At 44.7% G+C, this 25,317-nt stretch overlaps 3 protein-coding genes across 7 annotated transcripts; 1 reads left to right on the top strand and 2 right to left on the bottom strand.

The window, feature by feature from the left end:
* Window positions 1-3,942: 3,942 nt before the first annotated feature.
* LOC111227679 (protein FAM26E-like) lies at window positions 3,943-7,143 on the bottom strand. Its single transcript, XM_022753310.1, has 2 exons — window positions 5,810-7,143; window positions 3,943-4,559 (listed from the first exon to the last, which is right to left on the bottom strand). Exons 1-2 carry the CDS (start codon window positions 6,350-6,352, stop codon window positions 4,170-4,172), a joined length of 933 nt encoding a protein of 310 aa, XP_022609031.1. The 5' UTR covers window positions 6,353-7,143; the 3' UTR covers window positions 3,943-4,169.
* A 79-nt stretch (window positions 7,144-7,222) lies between these two features.
* Window positions 7,223-9,674, bottom strand: LOC111227678 (protein FAM26F-like). The gene is made up of 2 exons (XM_022753309.1): window positions 9,087-9,674; window positions 7,223-8,044 (listed from the first exon to the last, which is right to left on the bottom strand). The coding sequence occupies exons 1-2, from the start codon at window positions 9,630-9,632 to the stop codon at window positions 7,613-7,615; spliced, it is 978 nt and encodes a 325-aa protein (XP_022609030.1). The 5' UTR covers window positions 9,633-9,674; the 3' UTR covers window positions 7,223-7,612.
* Window positions 9,675-10,709: 1,035 nt separating this feature from the next.
* Window positions 10,710-24,697, top strand: cnot10 (CCR4-NOT transcription complex subunit 10). 5 transcript variants are annotated; one of them, XM_022753368.1, is made up of 20 exons: window positions 10,710-10,899; window positions 12,603-12,694; window positions 14,187-14,348; window positions 14,480-14,630; window positions 15,240-15,379; window positions 16,093-16,176; window positions 16,254-16,337; window positions 16,436-16,553; window positions 16,738-16,887; window positions 17,468-17,670; window positions 18,077-18,198; window positions 18,583-18,759; window positions 19,681-19,761; window positions 19,858-19,971; window positions 20,101-20,231; window positions 20,311-20,343; window positions 20,727-20,851; window positions 22,894-22,969; window positions 24,240-24,320; window positions 24,537-24,697. In XM_022753368.1, the coding sequence occupies exons 1-20, from the start codon at window positions 10,884-10,886 to the stop codon at window positions 24,551-24,553; spliced, it is 2,157 nt and encodes a 718-aa protein (XP_022609089.1). In that variant the 5' UTR covers window positions 10,710-10,883; the 3' UTR covers window positions 24,554-24,697. The 5 variants fall into 5 exon arrangements, with proteins under 5 accessions (XP_022609089.1, XP_022609090.1, XP_022609088.1 ...); XM_022753369.1 differs by having other exon boundaries at window positions 20,724-20,851; window positions 24,543-24,697; XM_022753367.1 differs by having other exon boundaries at window positions 20,724-20,851.
* Window positions 24,698-25,317: the final 620 nt, after the last annotated feature.

Below are 25,317 nucleotides of genomic sequence, written 5' to 3'. Positions count from 1 at the left end.
GGTTTTGGTGACGGCTGGCTCTAATATAGACCCACTCTAACACTAACACTGTAAATAACTTGACAGTCTATGAAAAGCTGTTTATTATCAACTATTCTTCTCAATATATCTGTAATAATCCTGGACTAGACCTGCTGTTTGATTTCCATGTTTATATTCTCCATGATCAGTTTGACTCCTTTGTTTCCACTCTTTACTGCTTGTTTACACCTATCATCCCACCAAGTGTTTCCCTTCCTGTGCTTTTAGTGCAGCTGATACTGCACCCTGCCTCATTTTACAGTTAATCATCTCTGTGTTTATATGTTGTCACTAATCTGACGAAGATGTTCATCACACTCACCCAGGACATTTTCCCAGTTAGCTTTCTCCCTCTGTATCGTTGCTATATTTATTTTACTCTGGTCACTGGTGTCACATCTGGAGCAGATTCCTCACCAGCATTCACATCTGTTCTTGTATTTCTGCATCATTAATACAAACCAGATGTTTCCTGTCTGTCAGTTCTTCCACTGCCTGGCCGCTGTGATCGGTCCCCAGGTGTCACACTTAGTCGATGTCGATCAGCGATTCCTGGTGATTCTGACTTTGTGGTCTGACACTGTAGTTATTAGTGTACTTTTTGATGTGGGGGAGCTGCTGCAGTTTGAACCTATTGACACTACAACTGTATGTATCTGTCCTGTATTCAGTGCTTCTCCTCCAGCTTGTCTGGGTCTGCAGGTGCACAGAGGGAAACTTTTGAATGGAGTGGAGCTTAGAGTCTGCATTGATAGTGGATGGTGCTGGATCAAGCTTTTATTGTGGTACTTCTGTTTGACTTAAATACTTCTGTTTATTTAAATATTTAGTTTTACCAACATTTAGATTTAACATTCAATTTAATATTTAACATTTAGATTTATGATCCAACATTTACATTTAGATTTAACATTTGATTTAATATCTAACATTTAGATTTAACATTTCAATTTAATATAAACATTACATTAGTATTATTTATATATTTTCTGTTGAAGAAAAGTAAATATGACAAAGTTCATAAATATTGCTGTAAATCTGGTATAAAAAATTCACACCATATTGTTTGGAGCTAAATGCATTGAAATGTTGCTTTTGATCTCAGTATGTACAACTTTATAATCAGCACACTGCTGATGAAAACTAATGTTTCTATTCTAACAAGTCTGGGCATCACGCTCACGTGTCTTTACCTGCGGATCAGACAAGGTGGAATGTTGAAAGACTGCTCACCTTTCAGGAAGGTAATTACATGGATCACTGTAAGAACAGAAGAAGAAACACTTCCTTCTTTGTCAAACATGACAATCCAGGTGATCAGTATATCATATTTGTTTACACTGGCTGGCTTTAAAAAGACATAACCTTCATTCTCACACATTACACAAAAACAGGAGACACTGGATGCAGTCTAACAGTTTAATGTTTTCATTTCATTCACGTTTTCATCTTAGAGATTAATTATTCATCAAAAATGAAACCAGGGCCGTAGCAGGATCTTCAGGTCAAATTCCCCCAAAGCACCAAAAACAGTAGAGTAAACAAATCCGGAATATGAAAATATCTTTCATATTTTATTTGTTTAGTGTATTATTCTTTTATGCTTGCTGTGTTTGATTTTAGGTTTCATAAATTGTAGAATGAACATTCCTGAAGTTGTGGGGTACATCAGGGGGTCAGGGCTGGGGGGCTGAACCTGTCGCACCAAATCTTGACCTCTTTGTGGTCCTCAAAAAACGCAGTGGTTCCTGTTTCCTATCGTTTTCTGACCGATGTGTGAAACAGCACCACTCTAATTCGTAACTGCTGTTGAATGTCTGACACTGAGTGTGGTCAAACAGGGAACTGCAACATCTGCAGTGAGAGGGGAAGGTGACGTTAGCCTCATTTGATTATTAACTAATATATATCCAGCAGCCTGATGTGGTGACTGTCGTGTGTCATGTAACTGTGAATGAACAGTCACACTCTGAACTCACAACAAACACCGGAAAGTTGACATTTAAATGAAATAACGGGGAGAGTTGGCTTGTTTGTCAGTGTTGCGCCCCTAAGGTGACAGGCGTAACGGACTTTTATTGTCATGGTTACCATAATAAACACACGACTGTACCGAGAGGTTTAGGCACTAAAACTATTTGGTTAGGTTTAGGAAAAGATCATGATTTTGGTTAAAGTAAGTACTTCCTCAACATCAGACGATCTCTGTCGTCATGGTTACAATAATAATGACATGGTTAACTTTGCTGAACACTCATGTATAAAAGAAACAACATAAACTGCTGGTTTCTCATGGGAATCGATCACCGCTCTCCTGTGCCATATTCATCCATCCACCACAGCCTCCTCCTGACGTGGACTTTGTCTCTCTTTATACTACATCACTGCGCTTTTCCCTTTGATCCTGTCATAACTACTACAACCACTAGATGTTGCCTAGCAACAATACGTACGGGTCATAATAACGACCTATGGACCTGTTTCTTACAGGAGGACAGTCTCTAATAAACTTGTATGCTTTGTTGGTGTCACTGTTTTTGTGTGTGTGTGTGTGTGTGTGTGTGTTGTTGTGTGTGTGTGTGTGTGTGTGTGTGTGTGTGTGTGTGTGTGTGTGTGTGTGTGTGTGTGTGTGTGTGTGTGTGAGAGAGAGAGAGCGAGAGAGGTAAGGAAGGGTTGAGTGAATCAATGCTCTGCTCACAGCTCTACAGTGAAATAAGGTTTCGGTTTCAATCATTTGAAATAGTAAAATATTTTCAAATTCTATTCTAGATATTTTCAGAATCAGACTGTGACAGAGGACGTCAGTAGATTAATCGGTCCGTCAGTGTGGCCCAGGACACATTCACATTCCTGACTAAACTGGAAGTTCCCCAGTTTTTCATTCGTTGGTTTTTCACCTGTGCAGGAGCTCAGCTCTGCTGGTTGCTTGTGAGAGTTCATCCTCGTTTAGCTGTGCAGCATGAGGAGGACTGAACTCTAATACTGTAGGACTCATAGGCTGTTTTTATATGTATATCGATGAGAGTGGTGTATTTGATTGACACTGACACTGTCTTTATTTGGATGACCTGTCTGAACCACTCACTGCAGCGCTGATTTAACTGGCCCCTATGAAACAGCAGCTGGCCCTAGACCGGCAACTGTGGTCCAGACCCCCACCCTGTGTCTGGTTCTGGTTCTGTTAGAGGTTTCTTCCAGTTTTTCCCTCCACTGTCACCAGGTGCTTGTGAGGTCTTGACCTTCTCTGTAATTTAACTTGAGATATGTATGTTATGATTTGACACTACGGTGGCCCTGAGAGCTCAACACACTGCAACTTAAGAAAACACATGCAAACACACAAAACACAAACAACTCCAGAAAACATCTTCATCAACGGAAGTGTTTCTAGGCGATGAACCTGGCTCGTTGAGACTTGTTCAGTTCTTTGTGACTTTAGATTTAAAAGCATTGAACAACATTTGCGTCCCAGCCTGGTTCATCACTTTTTTTCTTTTTAAGTAATCATTTTGCCTTAATTCTGATAGAGAGAGAGAGAGAGATGGTACGCACTCTACCTGGTGAGCCCCCCCATCATTTTGCCTTAATTCTGATAGAGAGAGAGAGAGAGATGGTACGCACTCTACCTGGTGACCCCCCCCCCCACTGCTTGTGCCCCCCAGAAACACTTCCATCGCAGCGCACTGAGCTCTCAGGGCCACCGTAGTATACAACTAAAATTGAATTGAATTGAATAGAAATAACACTGAGGACATGACCTCAGTGTCTCCACCCGCAGCCACGGCCCTGAATGCATTTTCTTAAAGTTACTGGAAATTTGTTAATATGTTTTCTTGTAAATCCAAAGTATGTAAAACATTCAGACGCCACGTTAATGGAAGACGGACGATGCACCTGTGCTACAGAGGTAGAGAGCATTAGTATAAAACAGTGGTTATGTCCTTTATTGTCTCATGTGCTTAAAGGGTCGTACCATTGCAGTTAACATACTGAGGTTAGCTTTGTCAGAGAGGAGGCAGCCTGGGCTTCTCCTCAGTCAAACATGCACATACATTAGCCCTTACTAACAGTGATGAGGATCGCCCGCTCTCTCCAATCCAGTTTCTGCATTTACCAATAAAATGGCGAGCAGACCGCACTCTCCTCCACTAGCTCATCTCTATTCCATCCTCAAACTCCAGGACCGGCCTCTTCTCTGGCGTGAAGTCCCTGTCCGTCTTCTCCACGTAGCGCTGCAGGGTGCTGTAGTACTGCTCGCTCCTGGAGAAGGTGTAGTACGCAGAGATCTCCTCCCATGCCATGTGGTTGGGGAAAGGAAACGGGGCGGGGTCCTTGTTCTCGAAGAAGCTCCTCAGGTTTCTCTCGGCCAGCTTGGTGGCGTAGTCCACAGCGAAGGTGTCGAAGCTCTCCTTCTCCTTCTCCACGTAGCGTTTCCAGAAGGTGAGCTGCAGGTAGCTGACTTTGGAGCGGCAGTTCTGGTAGCAGGTTCCCAGGAGGCCAACGATGGCGGAGAGGATGATGATGCACCAGCCCAGGATCTGCAGGCACACAACAATGACATCAACTGATGACTGAAGGAAATACATACAGTATATTTAAATAAATACTGATAGTATGTAATTGTAGTATAATTGTAAATTATATTAAGACTTGACCATTTTTAAATAAGTAATCCCCCAAAAACCACTGATTTGAAATGTTTTTCCAGGATTGTAAAAGCTCTGACAATAACACAACAATCCTAACTCAAGGTCCACTTACTCGCTTTTTCTCTCGGGCTCTCTGGGCTTTAAATCTCATCTGTATTTGACAACTCACTTTATCTCATGATCATCATGAAAACACACACTTTAGTGGTGGTTGAATGGAGTATCTCAGAGGAGAAAACATGTACATTATTAAATCTATTTAAAAAATACTATATTATATCTGTGAGAACTGATAACTAATTAAGAAAATCCTTGAATTGCTTTGTATTAATTCAGGTTTAAAGGTTTAAATGATGAGGACTGTGATATCTGATTCTGAATAACAACCATGTAGAAGTTCTCTTGAGTCGGTTTGCCCTTGTTTCATACCCTAATGATGATGTCATGGTGATGTCATCAGGGGTGCGGTTATTTGGAAGATGTGGGGATTCACCAGACACGGAGGATCTAACAAGGTTAACGAGGTAACGAGGTAACGAGGTTTATAATGTGGACAGTAGAGAGCTGAGGACAGGAGGGGGAAGAGATGGTGCTTAATCTGTCTCTCACTGGAGAATCACTCAGTCAAAGAATGCACTGGTTTAGTCACTTTAAACTGGAGCAGAGTTTAGTTGATCCATTCAGTGAACATCCGCACAGCTGTCCTCCCCCTCACTCACAGGACAGTTGAGAGCGGGGACGCATCACATCAGATGCAGACTGGGTTTAGACCTGACGCTCAGACTCTCAGTCAGTTCAGCTGTTCACACCTGTGGCTCCAGGAGCTTTTAGTGTTGCATCACAGTAAAGTTAAAATCAAACCTGATGCATCAGAGGCTGACATGTCTGGACTTTTAGTCAAACTCAGAAAAGACTGGATCCTACATTTCCCGTAATGCATCTGAATGGAATCTTTCATTAGATCCTCCCCGCCTGGTAAACACCCTCATTGTTTGAACTCCATAACCTACTATTTGTAACACAGACTTTGTGTTCATCTGTAGTCCCCCCAAGATGATAACCCTCATGACATCACTGTGACATCATCAGAGTTATTGTGTTTTCACAGGACAAGTCTCATCCTCAGGTGTGTGTCTCACCTGTGACTGGGCCCTGAGCATCAGCAGCAGCTCCATGCGCTCCTCACTGGACAGCTTGGATCGGTCGCAGGGAACCCGGGCCAGCTCCTCCCGACACCTCAAGGTCTTGTTTTTACAGAACAGATCCACCACCACGTTATCATCCAGGCCGCTGACGGCACACTCATAGAAGGTCCCGTTGAGCAGGGCCACAGAGAGCCACATTATAGGGGCCACGCAGGCCCCAGAGAAGATGCTCGTGAACACCCTGAGGCAGCCGAAGCAGTTCCCACGGGGGCAGAGCTTCATGGGGTCGAGGCAGCAGCCTGTGTAGAGCCTCCACATCCTGGTGCTGAAGAACAGACCCAAGACCAACAGCACCGCAGCCGGGCCCAGCAGGAAGGTCAGCCCGTAGGGGAAGTTCTGGTCGTGGTTGCAGGGACACTGAAAGGAGACCATGGAGAAGATTCGCTCCCCGCCTATAGTCAGCAGAGCCATGAAGCTGTAGCCAATGGTGGCTTTCTGGTTCATGAAGAAACGCAGGATGGTCTGGAAGTTATCCATGGTGTGAGTGAGGACGCTCTGTGCGAGAAAAATGAACTCAGGAGAAAGACGACAACAGAAAGCTGAGTGTCTGTGCAGCCGGCAGTCACTCCCTTCCCGCTGCTGTTTCACTGCTGAAGAAAAAAAAAAAAACACACAGCTGCCAAGCCTGTTTGTGCTCCTCCCTCTGTCTGACTCTCTGTTGTCCAGGCTCCTCCTTCAGTCACTGTGACGCCTCCTCCTTCACCACATCTACTCTTCTCCAGAGGAAAGTCCCTGCTGCTGTGCTGCCGCTGAGAGGAAAGATTCAGCCTCTACAGCGGGGAGGTGACTTCTTCTTCACGCGCCTTCCTTTTTTCTCTTCACGTTTACATCCCTCTTCATGTGCTTCCCTCCCCGGCTCTAACAGTGCCGAGGCTGGTCTGCTTCTTATGAACACCGGTCTGAGTCTATCAGCGGTGATGTGACCTGGGATACAGCGTGAAACAACAAACAAAAACACACCACAGGAACTGAAACAGAGTCGTCCTCCTGTTTCTGTTCAAGCAGTCGGAAATGATTTGATTTGATTTTCTTCCCCGCATGTCAGCAGCATGCATTCAATAACCACTGTCACCCGGAGTGACAAAGAGGAAATAAACATACCATACATGCAGAATGAGAGCTTTCATTCCCTCTATTGTCACATTCCTATGGAGAACAGCGCGTTGCAGAGACAGAGAGCCAGAGTCAGTGGATTGGGGAAGTTCCCACATCCTCTTTGTGGTTTCACTGTCCCATTCCCATAAGACCAATCGCTGAGACTAAAACGCTCCGAATGCACCATACAGAGAGTTGCAAAACATCCTCTGCACACATGAGACACATCATCATCTTTTTTGCACCAACACCATCGGTCAAATCAAGTCACGTTTATTTGAGTTCATTTTAAAATTGGAAAGTGGACCACAGATGGTACAGAGTTGAATCAAGAGACATCAGTTTGCTGTGAACAGAGGAAATATATTCTTTTCATGGCTGATGCTCATAGGCTGAATGTGTGCATGTATGTGTGCAGTCTACCACCAGTGCAGAGGAAGTGGTTGGCTCTTACACCCAATATATTTCCTGTTTAGGACTGCTCAAACAACATGAGAATGACATACTCTGCTTCATACTTTAGCTAATGCATTCTCCTTTAAAAGCAAAACATGAGGTGAATCCTGAGGCCCACACAAACCACAAGTTTTAATCTCTGGATGAACTCCTCAGAGCCAGACCCGGTCTGACCCTAACACCACCTCACAGTGCTATCCTGGCGTCGTCTACAAAATCAAGAACAGCTGGGGTGTTTGTCGCCTCGCCTGACGTGGCTGAAGACATCCTCATCATCCTGCTGTCGGTCTCCTGGCAGTTCTCCACGTACCGGTGCAGGGTGCTGTAGTACTGGTCTCTGGTGCTGAACTTGTAGAGGGAGGAAATCTTCTCCCAGTCCTTGTTGGACGGGGTGGTGAGGGGTTCAGGGGGTGTCTGGTTGAAGAAACTCTTTAGGTTCCTCTCAGCCAGCTGTTTGGCGTGTTTAGCTGTGAATGAATTAATCAGGTCGTTCTCCTCCTGAGCGTACGCCCTCCAGAACTTGAGCTGCAGGTAGCTGATGGGGGAGGCGCACCGAGCCAGACAGGTCACCATCAGGTTGGACAGCATGATGAAGGCGATGAGCAGCCAGCCCAGAATCTGCGGTCGCCATGAACACACAGATAGATAGAGGAGTCATTTTAAACACCGAGATATTTGTCACATTACAAGGTAAAATGAATCACGTGTGGTGACCTTCCATGCACAAAAAACAAAGAGGGCAGATGTTGAAGGTGAACGTGTTGTTCAAAGTTCAGAAACCTTTTAAAAACACAACAGAAGCACGTCATATTAATAAAATGAATGAAGCTGAAAATTGAAAGTTACACACAGAAAAAAAACCCTTCACACCCTGAATCTGAATATTACAGATGAACAGATGTCATCATCATTATATTGTTGTTTATTTCAGATTTTTTAAAATGATTTACTTGATGCAGCGGGCGGAGTTGGATCTGCTCCGTCACATCACCATGATGCTGTTCACGCTTCACACCATGTTTTTTATTCTATATGTGCTATCACACTGTCAGTTGCCTTAAGACAATGAAGCTATAATACATGTCTGACACATTATTATAAATACTACAGTATGACTTTATAACTGCCCTCAGTAGACCACACACACCACACACAGCAGAAACTGACAAACTCAGCACAATAACTAACACACACCAACTGTGTATTACTCATTTTTAGTATTAGACATTTTCATTTTGCATTTCTTTTGTCCACATTGCTGCTGTAAGACTGCAAATCATCTCATCTAACCTCATCTTATCTTATCTTGTCTCATCTGATCTCATCTGATCTTGTCTTTTCTTATTTTGTCTTGTCCTGCCTTATCTCATCTCATCTTATATTGTCTTGTCTCATCCTATCTTTTCTTATCTCATCTTATCTTGTCTTATCTTATCTCATGTTATTTTGTCTTATCTCATCTTATCTTGTCTTATCTTATCTCATCTTATCTTGTCTTATCTTATCTCATCTTATTTTGTCTTATCTCATCTTATCTTGTCTTATCTTATCTCATGTTATTTTGTCTTATCCTCTAATGTTGTGCTTTGCTGAATTCATCAGAGGGCAGAAACATTTTCTATGAGTACAGTTGGTCCTGCTGGAGCAGATCAGCACTGACCTGAGACTCGGCTCTGAGTTTGATCAGGACATCCTCCCTGTCAGCCTGCGGGACACTGCCGACTGTGCCACAGGGGAGCCTGTACACGTACATCTCACAGTGGGCCTGGGAGCTCTTATCCGCACACAGGTGCGCGTTTAACACGCTCGCGTTGGTTCCGGTCATCAGACACTGGAAGTACTCCCCGTTGAGCAGAGCCACAGCAATCCAGCTGGAGGGCGCCACCAGCGCCGTGGTGCTGATCTGGAAGAGGGCCACCCCGGTGGCGACCAGCGTCTTCCAGCGGCACAGCTCGGCCCTGCGCTGGCACAGACCCGTCAGGAGCTTCCAGGTCTTCTTACTCAGGATGTAACCCAGCAGCAGCAGAGCAAGAGCGGGCACCAGCAGGAAGACCATCCCGTACAGAAAGTTCATCTCATTGCAGGGACACTTGAACACCGCGGAGGAGAAGATCTGCTCCCCCCCAGCTGTCAGCAGCGCCACCAGCCCGAAGCCCAGGTTGGTCTGTTTGTTGGCGATGTTCAGAACCGTCTTAAACTTGTCCATCTCTGACCGCTGAGTGACAATCTGTGTAACGGTAACACTTTCACTTCCACCTTTTCCATCTGTCAGTCCCCTCCCCCCGCCCCACTCCAAAGCAACACCACCACCCACAGGTGTCAATAACTCTGCTCACCATGGTTTATTTGTGGGTGTAAAGTTACACTCAGCAGCTCTGCCAAAGAAGCAGGAGGGAGCAGCAGAGAGACTGTAGTTACAACAGTGGAGTCTGTGGGTTATCTTTAGATAGGCTTCACAAACACAGACACACACACACACACACACACACACACACACACACACACACACACACACACACACACACACACACACACACCCCTCAGGTGATCCGATCCCAAAGCCTATATGTGTTAAAGTTATACCTTCAGATATCCAGAGGATGTATACATGTGATAATAATATATCTCCTTATAGGTGACATATATAACAACATCACTCTTGATATAGGGACATATATGTCATATATTACATTTCTGTATGGGCAGTGAGCAAGTTCAATAGAAAAGAACAGCACACTTCAGTAGATGATGGGAGGAGGATGAGGATGTTAGGGAGAGGGTCAGGGTTTAGAGGCTGATCATCAGACAGTGTTATAACAAACTGTCACCAACAGGAGTCAGTGGAGGACGCAGAGAGGTGATGAGGAATAATCTGAGGGTTCCAGGAATTTCCTGAACACAGGTCAGAGTACTGTTACACTGTAAAAGTAATCCATGTGGTTGAATTAAAAACCTAACTTCAATCGCTGCCTTCAAAATGTGAGTAAACTCAGAGTGAGGATGAGCTTTGTTTCAACTCAAAAAGTGAAGTTATAAAAGTTAATGATCATGTGTAGTTTAACCTTACTCTAAGTTGTGTGTGTGTGTGTGTGTGTGTGTGTGTGTGTGTGTGTGTGTGTGTGTGTGTGTGTGTGTGTGTGTGCGTGTGTGTGTGTGTGTGTGTGTGTGGGTGGGTGGTTTGACCCACACTCCGGAGCAGAAGGTGGCGGTAATGCACCAATAACATGGCTGCTAACCGCCGTAAAAGAAGACGAAGAAGACGTCACAAACCAGCGAAGAAGAATCTGTTTAGAGCGGACCAGACGGATTTCGGCTACAATATCTTCAGTGTGAAACACTGGAAATTTAGTATTCAGCTATAATTCTAACGTTTCTTCTGCCGACCAACGGATTTTAATCTAATCTACTCCTAACTACAAACACAGGGTTTCTAACTGACCATCAAAAGACCCCAGAAATGGCAGAAAACGCAGGTGAGTGTGTCAGCTAACGCTAGCTGGGTAGCTAGCAGTGGTCAGTTAGAGCTAGTTGTTCCTCCGTGAACAGATGTGCTGTTTACTGCAGTTAACCCAACACTTCCACCATGAGCAGCTCTTCGTTAACCAGTTTCTCTGTATCCTAAACACCCTGGGGACCCGGCTCACAACACCCGTTCCAGTTGACGTTAGCTTAGCCAAGATGCGTGTTGGCTGAAGACACGTTCAGACGAAACTTCATTCAGAAACGTCATATTTTAGTGTCTTCCCTACAGCACTTTTAACCCTATCAGGACATAAACGACTAAAATATGCCCGGAGACCTCTGGCTTTAACGCCATCTCCATAAATTTAACTGTAATCCCACAGACACCTGTCAATAGAGTAACGAACAGTTAGCGTTAGCCCCGCTCTCCGTTAGCCTGATACACTGGTTTAGCTGAAGAGGTGCCTGGAAGATCTTGTAAAGTTAACGTGATTTATGAAGGATTTTTTTTATGTGTCAGAGGCAATAAAACGTCTTTTTTTGAGATGATCGATGTCATGTACACACACACGACGTGGCCACTTTATCACAGGTACACCTGTACGTCTGTTTCTTAACGCAAATATCTAAGTGGTTCTATGGTAAACTGGGTCAGTTGTTGTTGAGACAAAACATCAGAATTGGTGTGACTGAGGCATGATGTTTGCAGACGGTCGTTAAGAGTCTCATAAACTGCCGCTCTGGGATTTGCACCACAACAGAGCTCTGTCGACAAAATACCTTCTTGTTGGTGGAAGCCGGGAGAATGGACAGATACTGGTTCAAGCTGACAGGAAGGAATCAGTGACTCGGATAACCAGTGGTGATGCACAGCCTGTAAAACCGTAAAGTGGAGCAGAGCTGGTTCCACTCCTGTCACCAAGAACAGAAAGCCGAGGCTGCAGTGGACACAGACTTGCCAACACTACACAGTTGAAGACCTTGTCTGATGGATCTGGATTTATGCCATGACATGCAGGTGATCAGGTCTGAATTTGGTGTAAATATGACATGAGTCCATGGACCCAGCCTGCCTTGTGTCAACAGTCCAGGCTGCTATTGTAGGTGTAATTGTGTGGGGAATGTTTTCTTGCACAAATTGGGCCTCATTACGCACTGTTCAAATACAGCCTGAGATGTTAAAGTGAGAGCTACCACAGTATTGCGTCTGTGACGGAGGGCACACACACATATCTTCTCACAGTATGTAGGTCATCCTCACACATCACTATCTGTTGCTGACCATGTTCATGTCTTTATGGCCACAGTTCACTATCTTCTGTTGGCTACTTCCAGCAGGATACTGCTCCATGTCTAAAGTCGTCTCAAACTGGTTTCATCAACATGACAGTGAGTTCAGTGAACTTCAGTGACCCCCACCCCATCTCCAGATCTCGATCCAGTAGATGTGGCTGTGGTAGAACAGGAGATTGGCATCTTGAATGTGCAACTGAGAAATCTGGAGAGATTATGTGATGCATCATGTCAACATGGAGCAGAGGCCCTGACTTGACGGACTGAGGAACTACCCTGTGTTAGTGTGGTGTTCCTAATAAAGTGATCACTGAGTGTCAGTGCAGTTCGTTAACATCGCTCATTCCCACTGCATTTTTAACCTTGGTTGGAGACCACTGTTATGTAAGTTTGACTGTTTTCTCTCTTTCATTTTGATCAGAACAAAACGAGGCGAAGCATGACAGCTCATCGTCGCCTGGAATGACAGACCAAGAGAAGGAAATGGCAGCGAGTGCATATGAAGCATTTTCGGTAAATCCTGATTAACGATGTCTCCTTTCATCCAGCCACTGTGTGATTTTACTTTCCAGTCTTTTGTCATGCACATGTGCACTTTTTCACAATCAGATTATGTGTAAACATGACAGGGAAATCAGGATCCCATAGGAGAAGTCTACCTGGGGAAATCTGGTTTTGTAACCCACTACACCGTTTATAGAAACCAGGTTTCTTGTTTACATTACATTTAAGAAATCAGTTTACTGGAGACGGCTGACTGTAACCTGGTGACTTAAGTTCATGTAAATGCAAATAATTTTAATTCTTTCAGTAGATGTCAGAATAGAAATAACCTTGTCTGTTGTCTGGTTAATGTGCTCTCAGCATGTTGAAAACTGTTTCCTTTACCTGAACCTGAACCTGAACCTTATCCCTCCTCTAACCAGTCATCTCTGCTACCCCCGTAACCCGACCATAACCTGACCATAACCCGACCATAACCCGACCATAACCCGACCATAACCCGACCATAACCCGACCATAACCCGACCATAACCCGACCATAACCCGACCATAACCCGACCATAACCCAACCCAAGCCCTTATCCAGCTGCAGAGTGAGGCACTGCTGGAAACACTGCTCTAACAGAAGGGAAACACTTTCTGACTCAGTCAAAGATCTTTTATGAGGGAAGAACCTCCACTCTGTAACACAAATTCAACATAGTGAAGCATCTTCTCTCTGGTCTTTTGGTGTCACATTGATCTTAGAGTCATAATCTCTTTTAGTTTAACTTTGATTCAACTCATTCAATAGTTTAAGCTGATCAGCTGAATTAGTTTGGGCCATGACCTCAGGTATTTAGAATAAATCATGAAAAAGAAAGTGTGTCAGATTCAGTAGCTACAGCTGTTAAATAAGTAATAAGGGTCATATCAGCAAAGACCAGATTTTAAAGGAGTCAGATCTGGATCAGGTCCAGAAAATCCTGATGACATCCCTAATCAGGATGCTTCATGTGTGTGTGCGGTGCTTGTGGCTGTTTATGTAGTGCATTAGTGGATCAGAGTTTTGCAATATGAATAAACTCCTCTTTCGCAGTATATGTAGATTCATATTGTAACATGAATATAAATCAGACCAATGTTCCAGAAAATCATTTGAAAAGCTTGTTATGGATTAAATAACCAAACAGGAATTCAACAGGAAGTTAAATACCTGATAAATTAAAATACTGACAAAGTCCTGCTTATTAATTTACACCATTGCCCACACTGCTCTAATACACCTAGTGTAACAGTATGACAAAATCTGTGACGTTGACACCTTGTAGATCAGTAATAATGACGTGTTGCAGTTATGACTTTCACTCATGAATTGTGGATAAATGTGCAGCTACTACAGGACTGTCAGAAGCAAATTAATGAGTTGTAAGTCTGGAGCTTGTTGTGAAGTGTGAAACGTGTCAACATTAGCACAAGGAGAAATTCTCATGCCGCAAATGACGGCGTCTGTTCCTCACAGGCTGGGAAGTACGACGAGTCTCTCAAAAACCTAGAAACACTGCAGGAGCTCAACAAAGAGGACTACAAGATCGCCATGAACAAAGCTGTGGTGGAGTTTTATAAAAGTGGTCAGACCACCACAGGGACTCTGAAGCAGACACTCATGGCAATGAAGAACCAGGTAACTACTGAAATGTGGGTCATGTTTTTCTCATGTTGAATTTGTTTTCAGTGACAGCTCCTGACAAACACCAGCCTTTGCTTCCTCATGAGGTCTTTTGGTTTCATCAATGATCCCGTCTCTGTCTTCAGGTGCACACATCAGCAGAGGACGTCGATGGGCTGGACGACGTCGAGAACAGTTTGCTGTACTATAATCAAGCCATCATCCACTATCACATGCGACAGTACTCTGAAGCCATCTCCATAGGAGAGAAGCTGTACCAGTTTCTGGAACCATTTGGTACGTTGTGGTACTTTACATGGTTTACTGCAGGCTGCTGCTGCTGCTGCTGTGACTGATTCATCATCATTTAATCAATGTTTAACCATTTATCCGGCACAAAAATACTAAATATTTAGTGATCACAGACTCGTTCATTCATTGTAAGTAAATACGTTTGGGTTTTCTGAGTCAGGCTCCGACAGAAGTAGCACTTTGAAAACATGACTGTGGCTCCTGATCAAATGTGACGTAATAATCAGAGTTGTAGACTGAGACTTTGACTTAAAGTGGACTGGGACTCATCTGCCTGGAGACCTGACATGAGGGTTTGGAGGTGGACTGCTGAGGAGATTTGGCTTGTTGAGCCATAAATGCTGAATAATGCAGGCCTTCTGAATCTTTCTCATGCTGGTATGAATAATGGATATGGTGACAAACCAAAGCTTTCATAACCTAATAAATCAACGTCTCAGGTCTTGGCTCAAATAAAAACAGCTATAAAAAAAGCTATAAAAACAGTTTGTGTACAGGGGTCAGACCACAGTATTTCAGTTAATGTAGATATGTGATGAAGCTCCATGTGTCAGCCCTGAGTTTGGCATCCAGTCATTGTTTTATTTGTCCTAGAAGAGAAGTTTGCTCAGGCTGTGTGCTTTCTGCTGGTGGATCTGTACCTGCTCACCTTCCAGCCAGAGAAGGCCCTCCACCTGCTGGCTGTGCTGGATAAACTCTCTGTGCAAGGAAGCAACAAGAACGGCAAAGGAGAGGTAACCCAGCTTTACACAATCTGCTCTTATTTTGAAATGCTTTATAGTACATTACTTAAAGGTCATGTTGCTGAGGTCTGTGGTTTCAGTAAAACACTAATGATGTCAAAACGAAAGAGAAACAAGTGATCAGGATGTGTGCACACATCTTTGTTTAAAGTGATAGTTCAGGTTATTTGACGTGTGAGGTACTTATCTATTGTCAGTGCATTAACTGCAGTAAATTCAGATCAGCTGAGTGATGAGCTGCTGTGGACGGGGTCAACAGCTAATATAAGTAGCTTTATTTTTGAAATTTTGACTACTTCTGCTGCTACTACTACTGCTGACCTCATCACTCAGCTCCTGTCAGCGCTGATCTGAATCTACTGCAGGTAACACACTGACTATAGATAAATACCTCACACAACCCCATGTCAAATAACCTGAGCTATCACTTTAACATCTAAGATGTCTAACTCCACCCAATAACAGAGATGGATTGAATTTAGTTTGTGGTGGTCACAGCATTGTGATTACATTTCCAAAAGCGGTGTCCCTGATACACCAGATAAGTTGTCAGTGAAGAATTATTCTCAGAGTTTTATATCTTACTGAACAAACTAAATATTGGAGCTGGGCCACTTGAACGGCTACAACAGATTCTTTTAGCCACTGACTGAAGATGTTGTCTGTCAAGAAGTAAGTTTATCAAGTTCTGTGCTTGATTTCAGAACAACAGCTCAAACAAAGACGGAGCAAACCAGAAAGCAGAGTTCACAGCCATGATCGAGGCGGCCAAGTCAAAGATGCACCAGGTAAGAGCTGTGATTTAAACAGCCGCTGTTTCTGTGTCAGTCTCCGTCCTGTCGACTGACTGTTGTTTGTGTTCCAGTACAAAGTGAGAGCCTACATCCAGATGAAATCCTCCAAGGCCTGTAAAAGGGAGATCAAATCAGTGATGAACACAGCAGGGAACGTGAGTCCTCACGCGCTGTTCAGATAGTGTGACATCATGTCGGTGCAGACCCTCTCCTGGTTCTCATTGTGACCTCTGTTTCCTGTCCCCCTCATCAGTCTGCGCCCTCGCTCTTCCTCAAGAGTAACTTTGAGTACCTGAGAGGAAACTACAGGAAAGCGGTGAAGCTGCTGAACAGCTCCAACATCGCAGAGCATCCTGGACCCATCAAGACAGGTGACAGCTCCTGCACCTGAGGACTGAGGACTCCCTCTAATAAGCTGCTGGCTTCGACTGTTGATGAATCATTATTGGCTAAAGGCTGCTTCCAGTCATTGTGTTCATCATCAAGATATGACTGACAGGTTTTTGTATGTGTTGTTTGATGAACTGTGCACGTGTCCTGCCTTGTCTCCTTCAGGTGAATGTGTTCGGTGTATGTTCTGGAACAATCTGGGCTGCATTCACTTTGCAATGGGGAAACATAACCTGGGCATTTTCTACTTCAAGAAGGCGCTACAGGAGAACGACCACACCTGCGCACAGCTGGGAGACGGAAACAATGGCCAATGTGAGTCACTGTCTCCTGACTCCGTCGGCTTTACATGCACTTCATGTTATCAAGTTCTCATCTCCTGTAGACTGAAAGGCTGCACAGAGTTTGTAGCTCTCCTTCAGAGAACAGCAGCTCTGCTCCACTGCAGCTTAATCCTCATGACTCTCTGCCGTCTATTACCATCATTTTGTGGAAGTGTTCATCAAAATATGACTTAGAAGACATACTACAGCTTCTCATCACAGTGTTTTTACATGTCTCTCTCACGTCTAGTTTTAGTTCAGTTTGTTTTCAGATATCTTCTCTGTCAGAGGAATTTAGTTTGTGACATTTGAAAGATTCAACAGCGCTGTGTCTTTACAGACATGATGTGTCTGTTACTCATCATCAGCATTTTCACTGGAACTTTCTACCATGAAACCTGTTGACAGAGACGTCTGTAACAGGGACACTGTGTCTGGGAAAACAAGTTTCATTGATTTTTTTTTTTTTTCTTCATCAACAAAGGACATTTTGGTTGGTTTTCATCAAATATATTGTTACCATCTTCCCCAGTAGTAACATTTCCTCTGTCTGTTACCTTTTTATTCTCCAGCTAAGAAGTTCACAGGTATCCCCATGTGTGCTCTGCTAGCCAACAAGCGCTACGAGCTGCTGTATAACTGTGGTATCCAGCTGCTGCACATCGGAAGGCCTCTGGCAGCGTTCGAGTGTCTGATGGAGGCCGTGCAGGTTTATCACTCCAACCCCCGACTGTGGTTACGGCTCGCAGAGTGCTGCATCTCTGCCAACAAAGGGGTAAGACTCATCTGCTTCTCAACTGTAGCTCCGTTTCATAGTTGATTTCCCTCTTGGCTTATTTTAAAGATATTTTGCATATTTTCTTTTTGTTTAGTATCAGTTTTTAAAGAAAACAACTTTACACTCCCCCATTTTTAAAAATGGAAGGATTAAGTGAGATTAAGTTCTGTGTTTCGTCGCTCTCACTTCAAGTAAAACATTATATAATAATGATGATGGGTTTGCTTCAGTAAATATTCACAAACTACCATGGTCATTATTCTTGAGTGATTTCAGTATCAGATGCAGCAGGTTGAACATGTGTTTGCCAATGACCTTTTAGATTTCTGAGACCTTCATGTATAAACGGTTTAAAGGTGAGCAGAGTCACAGAGTTGTTTGGTGTCTGTGTTGATGTCTCCAGGGCTCGGAGCAGGAGAGCAAAGGTATACCTTGTAAAAAAGGTATAGTTCAGTCTATTGTCGGGCAGGGCTACCATCGCAAGATCGTCCTGGCTTCTCAGTCGACCCAGAACACCATCTACAGGTCAGTGTGAACTCCTTCCTTCCTCCAGCCCTGAACCCCACAAATCAAACTAACGATTCAGACATTTACTTGTCAAACACTGTGTGTGGTCCTGTTGGTTTCTTTAAATCAGAAAACACCTCTCCATCTTGTATAATAATATCCCTTATACAACAGCATGTCATCAACTCTAATGATATGATGTTTCCACTGAGACACCTAACACATGTTTTAAGTCTGCATCATTTTATCATGGAAACATTTTACATGTCTGTACATCATTTTATACACATTACCCCCCTGCAGTCTGACTGTATGACATCGGAGGATTAAGACCCTGACTGACATCTTATTAGTTCATTTTGCTTAATATTGGCCCAAATTCTGTGTGTGTGTTTTGTACAGTGAGGGCCAGTCAGCAGCTATCCCAGTAGCCAGTATGGAGTTTGCAGCCATCTGCCTGAGGAACGCTCTGCTGCTGCTGCCTGAACACCAGCAGGACACCAAGACAGAGAACGGCTCCAAGAGCTTCAGCCAATCAGGAAGCACAGAGAGCGGCAGCGAGAACAGTGACGCCTGCAGGTCAGAAAACTCACAGACACGATGTCCTGATATCTTGTATGTGGATTTTGACAGTGTTAAGAAAAACAGCAACTTGATGGAAACCACGCAAATTGACCATTGTGGAGGTAAATATGTCTGTGTTACCTACATGTACCTTCGGTTGACATCTGTTCTCTCTGGATGCTAACATGACACACATCATGTTTTCACACAGTAACCGTGTAAGCTGAGACATGTAAGTTAACATCAAATAAAATAACCAACTTCATGGAGCTTCATTCATTATCATTATTATTTTTGCCGTTTACACAGAAACAACAATAACAAACAGAAATAATTGCTTGTTCTCAATGTTTCCTTCAGCATCGTTTAATATCCTGATTATTTATTGTGTCATTCTGTAACTGTTTCATACTATTTGAATATTAATAATCACAGTGTTGGAGCCTGTGGAGCCTCATGAAGACTCTCTGCTCCCAGTAAATGAAGGTCCTTCCCGTCTTTCTTCTCTCTAGAACTTGTGGCACAGACAGTGTTTTTATACAAACTGACTGTTTAAGGGAGAGTCTTCATCCATTCATGGCTAACTGTGGGAGTGGAAATGAGGCTCGTGCACAATGAGTGAGATTTATAAAGTGCAACCATGTGAACGCACGGCTTCATAATTCTGATGAAAAGAATGTGTGTGTGTGTGTTTCTGGTTTTGTGCGTACACATAGTTTTAGTCATGAATCTACACAGAGTTTTGTGCATCTGGTTCATGGACTGTGACCAGATCACTGCAGCTAATATTCTGTTCTGCCTCCTGAGCCGACAGGGAGGTTTCATAATGAACCTTCAGCTCTCGTTACTGTTATGATTGTTCCTCCCTGTCGATCATCTCTCCAGTGGAGCTGGACGTGTTGTTGTGTTCTGATGAGTGCCGTGTGTGTGTTGCAGTGGGAAAGGTCAGGAGGCTGATAAGTTCCTGTCTGCAGCTCCATCGTCCCCCCTCAGGAAACAGGAGGTGGAAAATCTCAGGTAACCAAGCTTCTCCTCTCACACATGAACGTAAACTCACCTGTAGAGCCCAGAGAGCTGCTCAGTGATCAGTGCTGTCACCTGTGTGATGTGTAGGTGCTCCATCCTGGCTTGTAGTGCCTACGTGGCGTTAGCACTGGGAGACAACCTGATGGCTCTGAACCACGCCGAGAAGCTGCTCCATCAAACCAAGGTGTCTGGATCCCTCAAGTGAGTCCTGGACCCGTTTCTCAAACCCAGCTCTGGTTCACCTGCTCTGTTTCTAATGACTACACTGATCAGATCAGGTTTTGACCAGCGGTGTCTTCCTCACTAACCGGTGTGGTCTCTCCTCCTCAGGTTCCTGGGTCACCTCTACGCTGCTGAAGCCCTCATCTCATTGGACAGGATCTCTGACGCTATCGCTCACCTCAACCCAGAGAATGTGAGCGACGTGTCGATGGGAGTTCTGAGCAGCGAACAGGACCAAGGTCTGTGGGTTTTACTCATCATCAACAAATCTCACAGTGTGTTCTGCTTCCTGAATGACCGGTGTGTTTGTGTCTACAGGGTCTGACAAAGGAGACGAGCCTGTCGAGTCCTGTGAGTCTGCTTCATTTAAACCTTGAGCTTTACCTGAAACAATCCAGGATCTCACCTGTAGGATATTTAAACAGGAACAGTCATCATCCAAGTCCATCATTAATTCTGATGTCAAACAGCAAAGCAAGACTATAGATTAAATTAAAGTATTACAGGTATTCCTCTAATACTCCCCTTTGTGTGTGTGTGTGTGTGTGTGTGTGTGTGACCTGTGTAACCTGTGTGACCTTGTGTCGACCTGTGTGTGTGCACCTGTGTGTTGTGACCTGTGTGTGTGACCTGTGTGTGTGACCTGTTGTGTGTGACCTGTGTGTTGTGTGTGTGTGTGTGTGTGTGTGTGTGTGTGTGTGTGTGTGTGTGTGTGTGACCTGTGTGTGTAGCAGGGAAGCAGACTCCCCTCTGTTACCCCAGCAGTGTGACATCAGCTCGGGCCATGATGCTCTTCAACCTGGGCAGCGCCTACTGCTTGAGGAGCGAGTACGACAAGGCCCGCAAGTGTCTGCATCAGGTAACCATGGCAACAGCAACATGACTTAACAGGTTTTCCTTAGATACAACATTTTTAATGTTGCGTTCAGGTCGAACTTCAGCCAAGTGCAGAGTCACCCGTCAGCTCCATGTGGTCCATTCAGAGGATGATCAGGGTCAGAGGGGTGAGACCTGTATCTGAGGGTGAGACCTGTACTCTGTATCTGAGGGTGAGATCTGTATCTGAGGGTGAGACCTGTACTCTGTATCTGAGGGTGAGACCTGTACTCTGTATCTGAGGGTGAGACCTGTATCTGAGGGTGAGACCTGTATCTGAGGGTGAGACCTGTATCTGAGGGTGAGACCTGTATCTGAGGGGGAGACCTGTATCTGAGGGGTGAGACCTGTATGTGAGGGTGAGACCTGTATCTGAGGGTGAGACCTGTATCTGAGGGTGAGACCTGTATCTGAGGGGTGAGACCTGTATCTGAGGGGGAGACCTGTACTCTGTATCTGAGGGTGAGACCTGTACTCTGTATCTGAGAGTGAGACCTGTATCTGAGGGGTGAGACCTGTACTCTATCTGAGGGTGAGACCTGTCCTCTGTATCTGAGGGTGAGACCTGTATCTGAGGGTGAGCCCTGTATCTGAGGGTGAGACCTGTATCTGAGGGTGAGCCCTGTATCTGAGGGTGAGACCTGTATCTGAGGGTGAGCCCTGTATCTGAGGGTGAGACCTGTATCTGAGGGTGAGCCCTGTATCTGAGGGTGAGACCTGTATCTGAGGGTGAGCCCTGTATCTGAGGGTGAGACCTGTATCTGAGGGTGAGCCCTGTATCTGAGGGTGAGACCTGTATCTGAGGGTGAGCCCTGTATCTGAGGGTGAGACCTGTATCTGAGGGTGAGCCCTGTATCTGAGGGTGAGACCTGTATCTGAGGGTGAGCCCTGTATCTGAGGGTGAGACCTGTATCTGAGGGTGAGCCCTGTATCTGAGGGTGAGACCTGTATCTGAGGGTGAGCCCTGTATCTGAGGGTGAGACCTGTATCTGAGGGTGAGCCCTGTATCTGAGGGTGAGACCTGTATCTGAGGGTGAGCCCTGTATCTGAGGGTGAGACCTGTATCTGAGGGTGAGCCCTGTATCTGAGGGTGAGACCTGTATCTGAGGGTGAGCCCTGTATCTGAGGGTGAGACCTGTATCTGAGGGTGAGCCCTGTATCTGAGGGTGAGACCTGTATCTGAGGGTGAGCCCTGTATCTGAGGGTGAGACCTGTATCTGAGGGTGAGCCCTGTATCTGAGGGTGAGACCTGTATCTGAGGGTGAGCCCTGTATCTGAGGGTGAGACCTGTATCTGAGGGTGAGCCCTGTATCTGAGGGTGAGACCTGTATCTGAGGGTGAGCCCTGTATCTGAGGGTGAGACCTGTATCTGAGGGTGAGCCCTGTATCTGAGGGTGAGACCTGTATCTGAGGGTGAGCCCTGTATCTGAGGGTGAGACCTGTATCTGAGGGTGAGCCCTGTATCTGAGGGTGAGACCTGTATCTGAGGGTGAGCCCTGTATCTGAGGGTGAGACCTGTATCTGAGGGTGAGCCCTGTATCTGAGGGTGAGACCTGTATCTGAGGGTGAGCCCTGTATCTGAGGGTGAGACCTGTATCTGAGGGTGAGCCCTGTATCTGAGGGTGAGACCTGTATCTGAGGGTGAGCCCTGTATCTGAGGGTGAGACCTGTATCTGAGGGTGAGCCCTGTATCTGAGGGTGAGACCTGTATCTGAGGGTGAGCCCTGTATCTGAGGGTGAGACCTGTATCTGAGGGTGAGCCCTGTATCTGAGGGTGAGACCTGTATCTGAGGGTGAGCCCTGTATCTGAGGGTGAGACCTGTATCTGAGGGTGAGCCCTGTATCTGAGGGTGAGACCTGTATCTGAGGGTGAGCCCTGTATCTGAGGGTGAGACCTGTATCTGAGGGTGAGCCCTGTATCTGAGGGTGAGACCTGTATCTGAGGTGTGTTGTTGAAGTTTGAACAGTTGAACATGATCATTTTATTCAGGACTCATCCAGCTGTGGTGTGTTTGTCTTCATTAGGCTGCGTCGATGGTGAACACTAAGGAGATTCCACCTGAAGCTATCCTGCTGGGAGTCTACTTAGAGCTACAGAACGGTCAGACCTCCGTCACACTCACTGACTCACTGTGTCTATAAAACCTCTGAATCACTGGCAGGTTGTTGAGCTTCTCCTCAGTGCTGTCGGGCAGGGCGTATAAAAACAGCCCCACAGTAATCTCCAGAGCAGCAGTCCTCTGTCCTGCTGGTGGAGCTCTGCTGTTTAAATCCTGTTTCATGACACTGTTCCAAGAGGAAAACAAATTTTCAAAATTGATAATTCTGTATAATGACACAAAACAGCTGCCAGCAGCTGTTATTAAAACATCTTATTATACCTGTATCTGCATCTGGAACAGCAGTTGTTTGACTTGACTGAGTCCGACCTGTTGTAATGAACAGAAAGTCTTCCTCTTTAAATCTGGAGCTTTTTATTTAAATCCTCATTTTCTGTTTTATTATTGACTAAACATTTTGTGTTCAGTCAACATTGAACACACACTGTGAGGAACTTGGCTTATTTTGTTGTAGAGTATTTTATTGGTTTATTTATTTGGATCCCATTAGCTACAACCAAGGTAGCAGCTACTGCTCCTGGGCTCCACTCAAGTAAAAAGTACAGCATAATGCAAAACAATGTAAATTAAAATCAAAGACAAAAAAGGAAACAAGAAAATAACAACGAATACCAACAACAGTAAAACTACTAATAACAGTGACAAGTTCCACAATTTATCTAAAGTAAAAGTAAAACATTTGATCCAGTTCAAAAAACTAATATCAATAAAAACAACAAACAGTCTGAAGAATAAAATTCTTTAAAAAATATAAATAAAAGTTCCTCATTAATGATCATATTCAGATATTATGTTGCAAAACATGTCCCAAGTAAGTAGAGCAGAAAAGTATCATATTGATATTTATACTGAAACTCAGGTATTAGAGGAGTCCTGAGACCAGAATCAGACCTGGTCCAGGGATCGAGATCTGATGTCATCTTTACATCAGTCTGCTCATATCAGCTGTGATCTGAACTGCATACAACTGTATCTAATCAGCATTTTGGTAAACGCAGAGTAGGACTCTGTATCTGCTGATAAACAGTCCTGAAGAGCTGCATGAAAAAAACCTCAGGTGTCACTGGTGTTACAGGCGACACCCTGCTCTGGGTTATTGACTGTAAACAGACAGTACTCTCACCTTTTCTGTTAATTAAGCTCCTGGGTGAGTCCAGCTGATGTGAATGGGGGTTGTGGTTTGAACCTCTTCCTGTGTTCCAGTGTGTGGGTGATAATCCTCAGGTGTGTGTCTGTGTGCTGTGTCCTCAGGTAACACCCAGCTCGCCTTGCAGATCATCAAACGAAACCAGCTGCTGCCCACAGCGGTCCAGAGGGTCTCACCAGACTCCCGTAAGAAACCCGTCCAGCCCTTCCAGCTGCCCTCATCCTTCACACAAGTTCAGCGCAAATGAGCCTCCACACTTCTGACCCCTACACACATACACACACACACACACACACACACACACATACACATACACACACACACATACACATACACACACACACACATAAACACACACATCTGTGAGGAGCCTTGATATTTATAAAGCTGCCTTCCCTCAGCGTCAGGAGCCGTATGAAATGCAGGTGTGGCTGCTGACGGACGAGTGAAGAACCTGAGCTGCAGCCGCGTCCATGGACTGAGACCAGCTGACTTTTTATTTCCATTTGACTGAGGAACCTGTGTGTTGTCTGAACAATGAAAATAAATTTTATTTACTGTACATCATGTCTGACTCTTAAATACTTAGTGGACACAGTCACAGGTGATGTAGTAAAGACAGGAGTAAACACTGAGGCCTCAGCTGTTTTTCAATGGATGATGATGGATGATCCAACAGATCCAAATATTTTATTTATATTTTAATGATTTTATTTTCTTCTCCACAACCACCTGGTGACCCCCGGAGATTATCCCAGTTATCCCCCAGGTTGAGAGCCACCCAGTAGAGTATCTGGCCTCCTGGCCTGATTCTGGCCTCCAGGTTCAGAGGCTGTACTATGTCCCACACAATGATGACAGGTCATGACTGTAACTGTACGACACCACGCTGCTCCACTTCACAGCTGTGCTCCGTTAAGAACTGACCTGAGGGACAGCTGCAGTGATAGGGGTTTATATGTGGTTTGCACCTGTGTATTCTATATCGGGGGTTTTCAGAGTCTGAGACTGTGGGCCTCCCCTCACCCCACCGTAGTTTACTTGTTTTGTTTCACTCACTTCCTGGATGCCTTTGTGATCATGATTATGTTATTTGATCCCATAGACATTCAACACTAGAGCCATGATGGACTGTTACTGCAGTTTGACAACCTGAGACTAAGCCAAAGACATAACTGAGGA

The sequence above is a fragment of the Seriola dumerili genome, unplaced genomic scaffold (assembly GCF_002260705.1).
Source record: "Seriola dumerili isolate Sdu_G_001 unplaced genomic scaffold, Sdu_1.0 BDQW01000191.1, whole genome shotgun sequence".
NCBI classification, from domain to species: domain Eukaryota; kingdom Metazoa; phylum Chordata; class Actinopteri; order Carangiformes; family Carangidae; genus Seriola; species Seriola dumerili.
This window is presented reverse-complemented; position numbering and strand designations above follow the sequence as displayed.

Bases quoted from the DNA above. Each gene is read 5' to 3' on its own strand.
- LOC111227679 (XM_022753310.1), bottom strand. From the start codon at position 6,352: ATGGATAACTTCCAGACCATCCTGCGTTTCTTCATGAACCAGAAAGCC. The intron at 4,560-5,809 runs GTGAGACACACA...GTGTGCCTGCAG, and splicing joins TGCTCAGGGCCCAGTCACAG to ATCCTGGGCTGGTGCATCAT.
- LOC111227678 (XM_022753309.1), bottom strand. From the start codon at position 9,632: ATGGACAAGTTTAAGACGGTTCTGAACATCGCCAACAAACAGACCAAC. The intron at 8,045-9,086 runs GTCAGTGCTGAT...TGGCGACCGCAG, and splicing joins AACTCAGAGCCGAGTCTCAG to ATTCTGGGCTGGCTGCTCAT.
- cnot10 (XM_022753365.1), top strand. The intron at 20,232-20,310 runs GTCTGTGGGTTT...TTGTGTCTACAG, and splicing joins GAGCAGCGAACAGGACCAAG to GGTCTGACAAAGGAGACGAG. The intron at 22,970-24,239 runs GTCAGACCTCCG...CTGTGTCCTCAG, and splicing joins CTACTTAGAGCTACAGAACG to GTAACACCCAGCTCGCCTTG.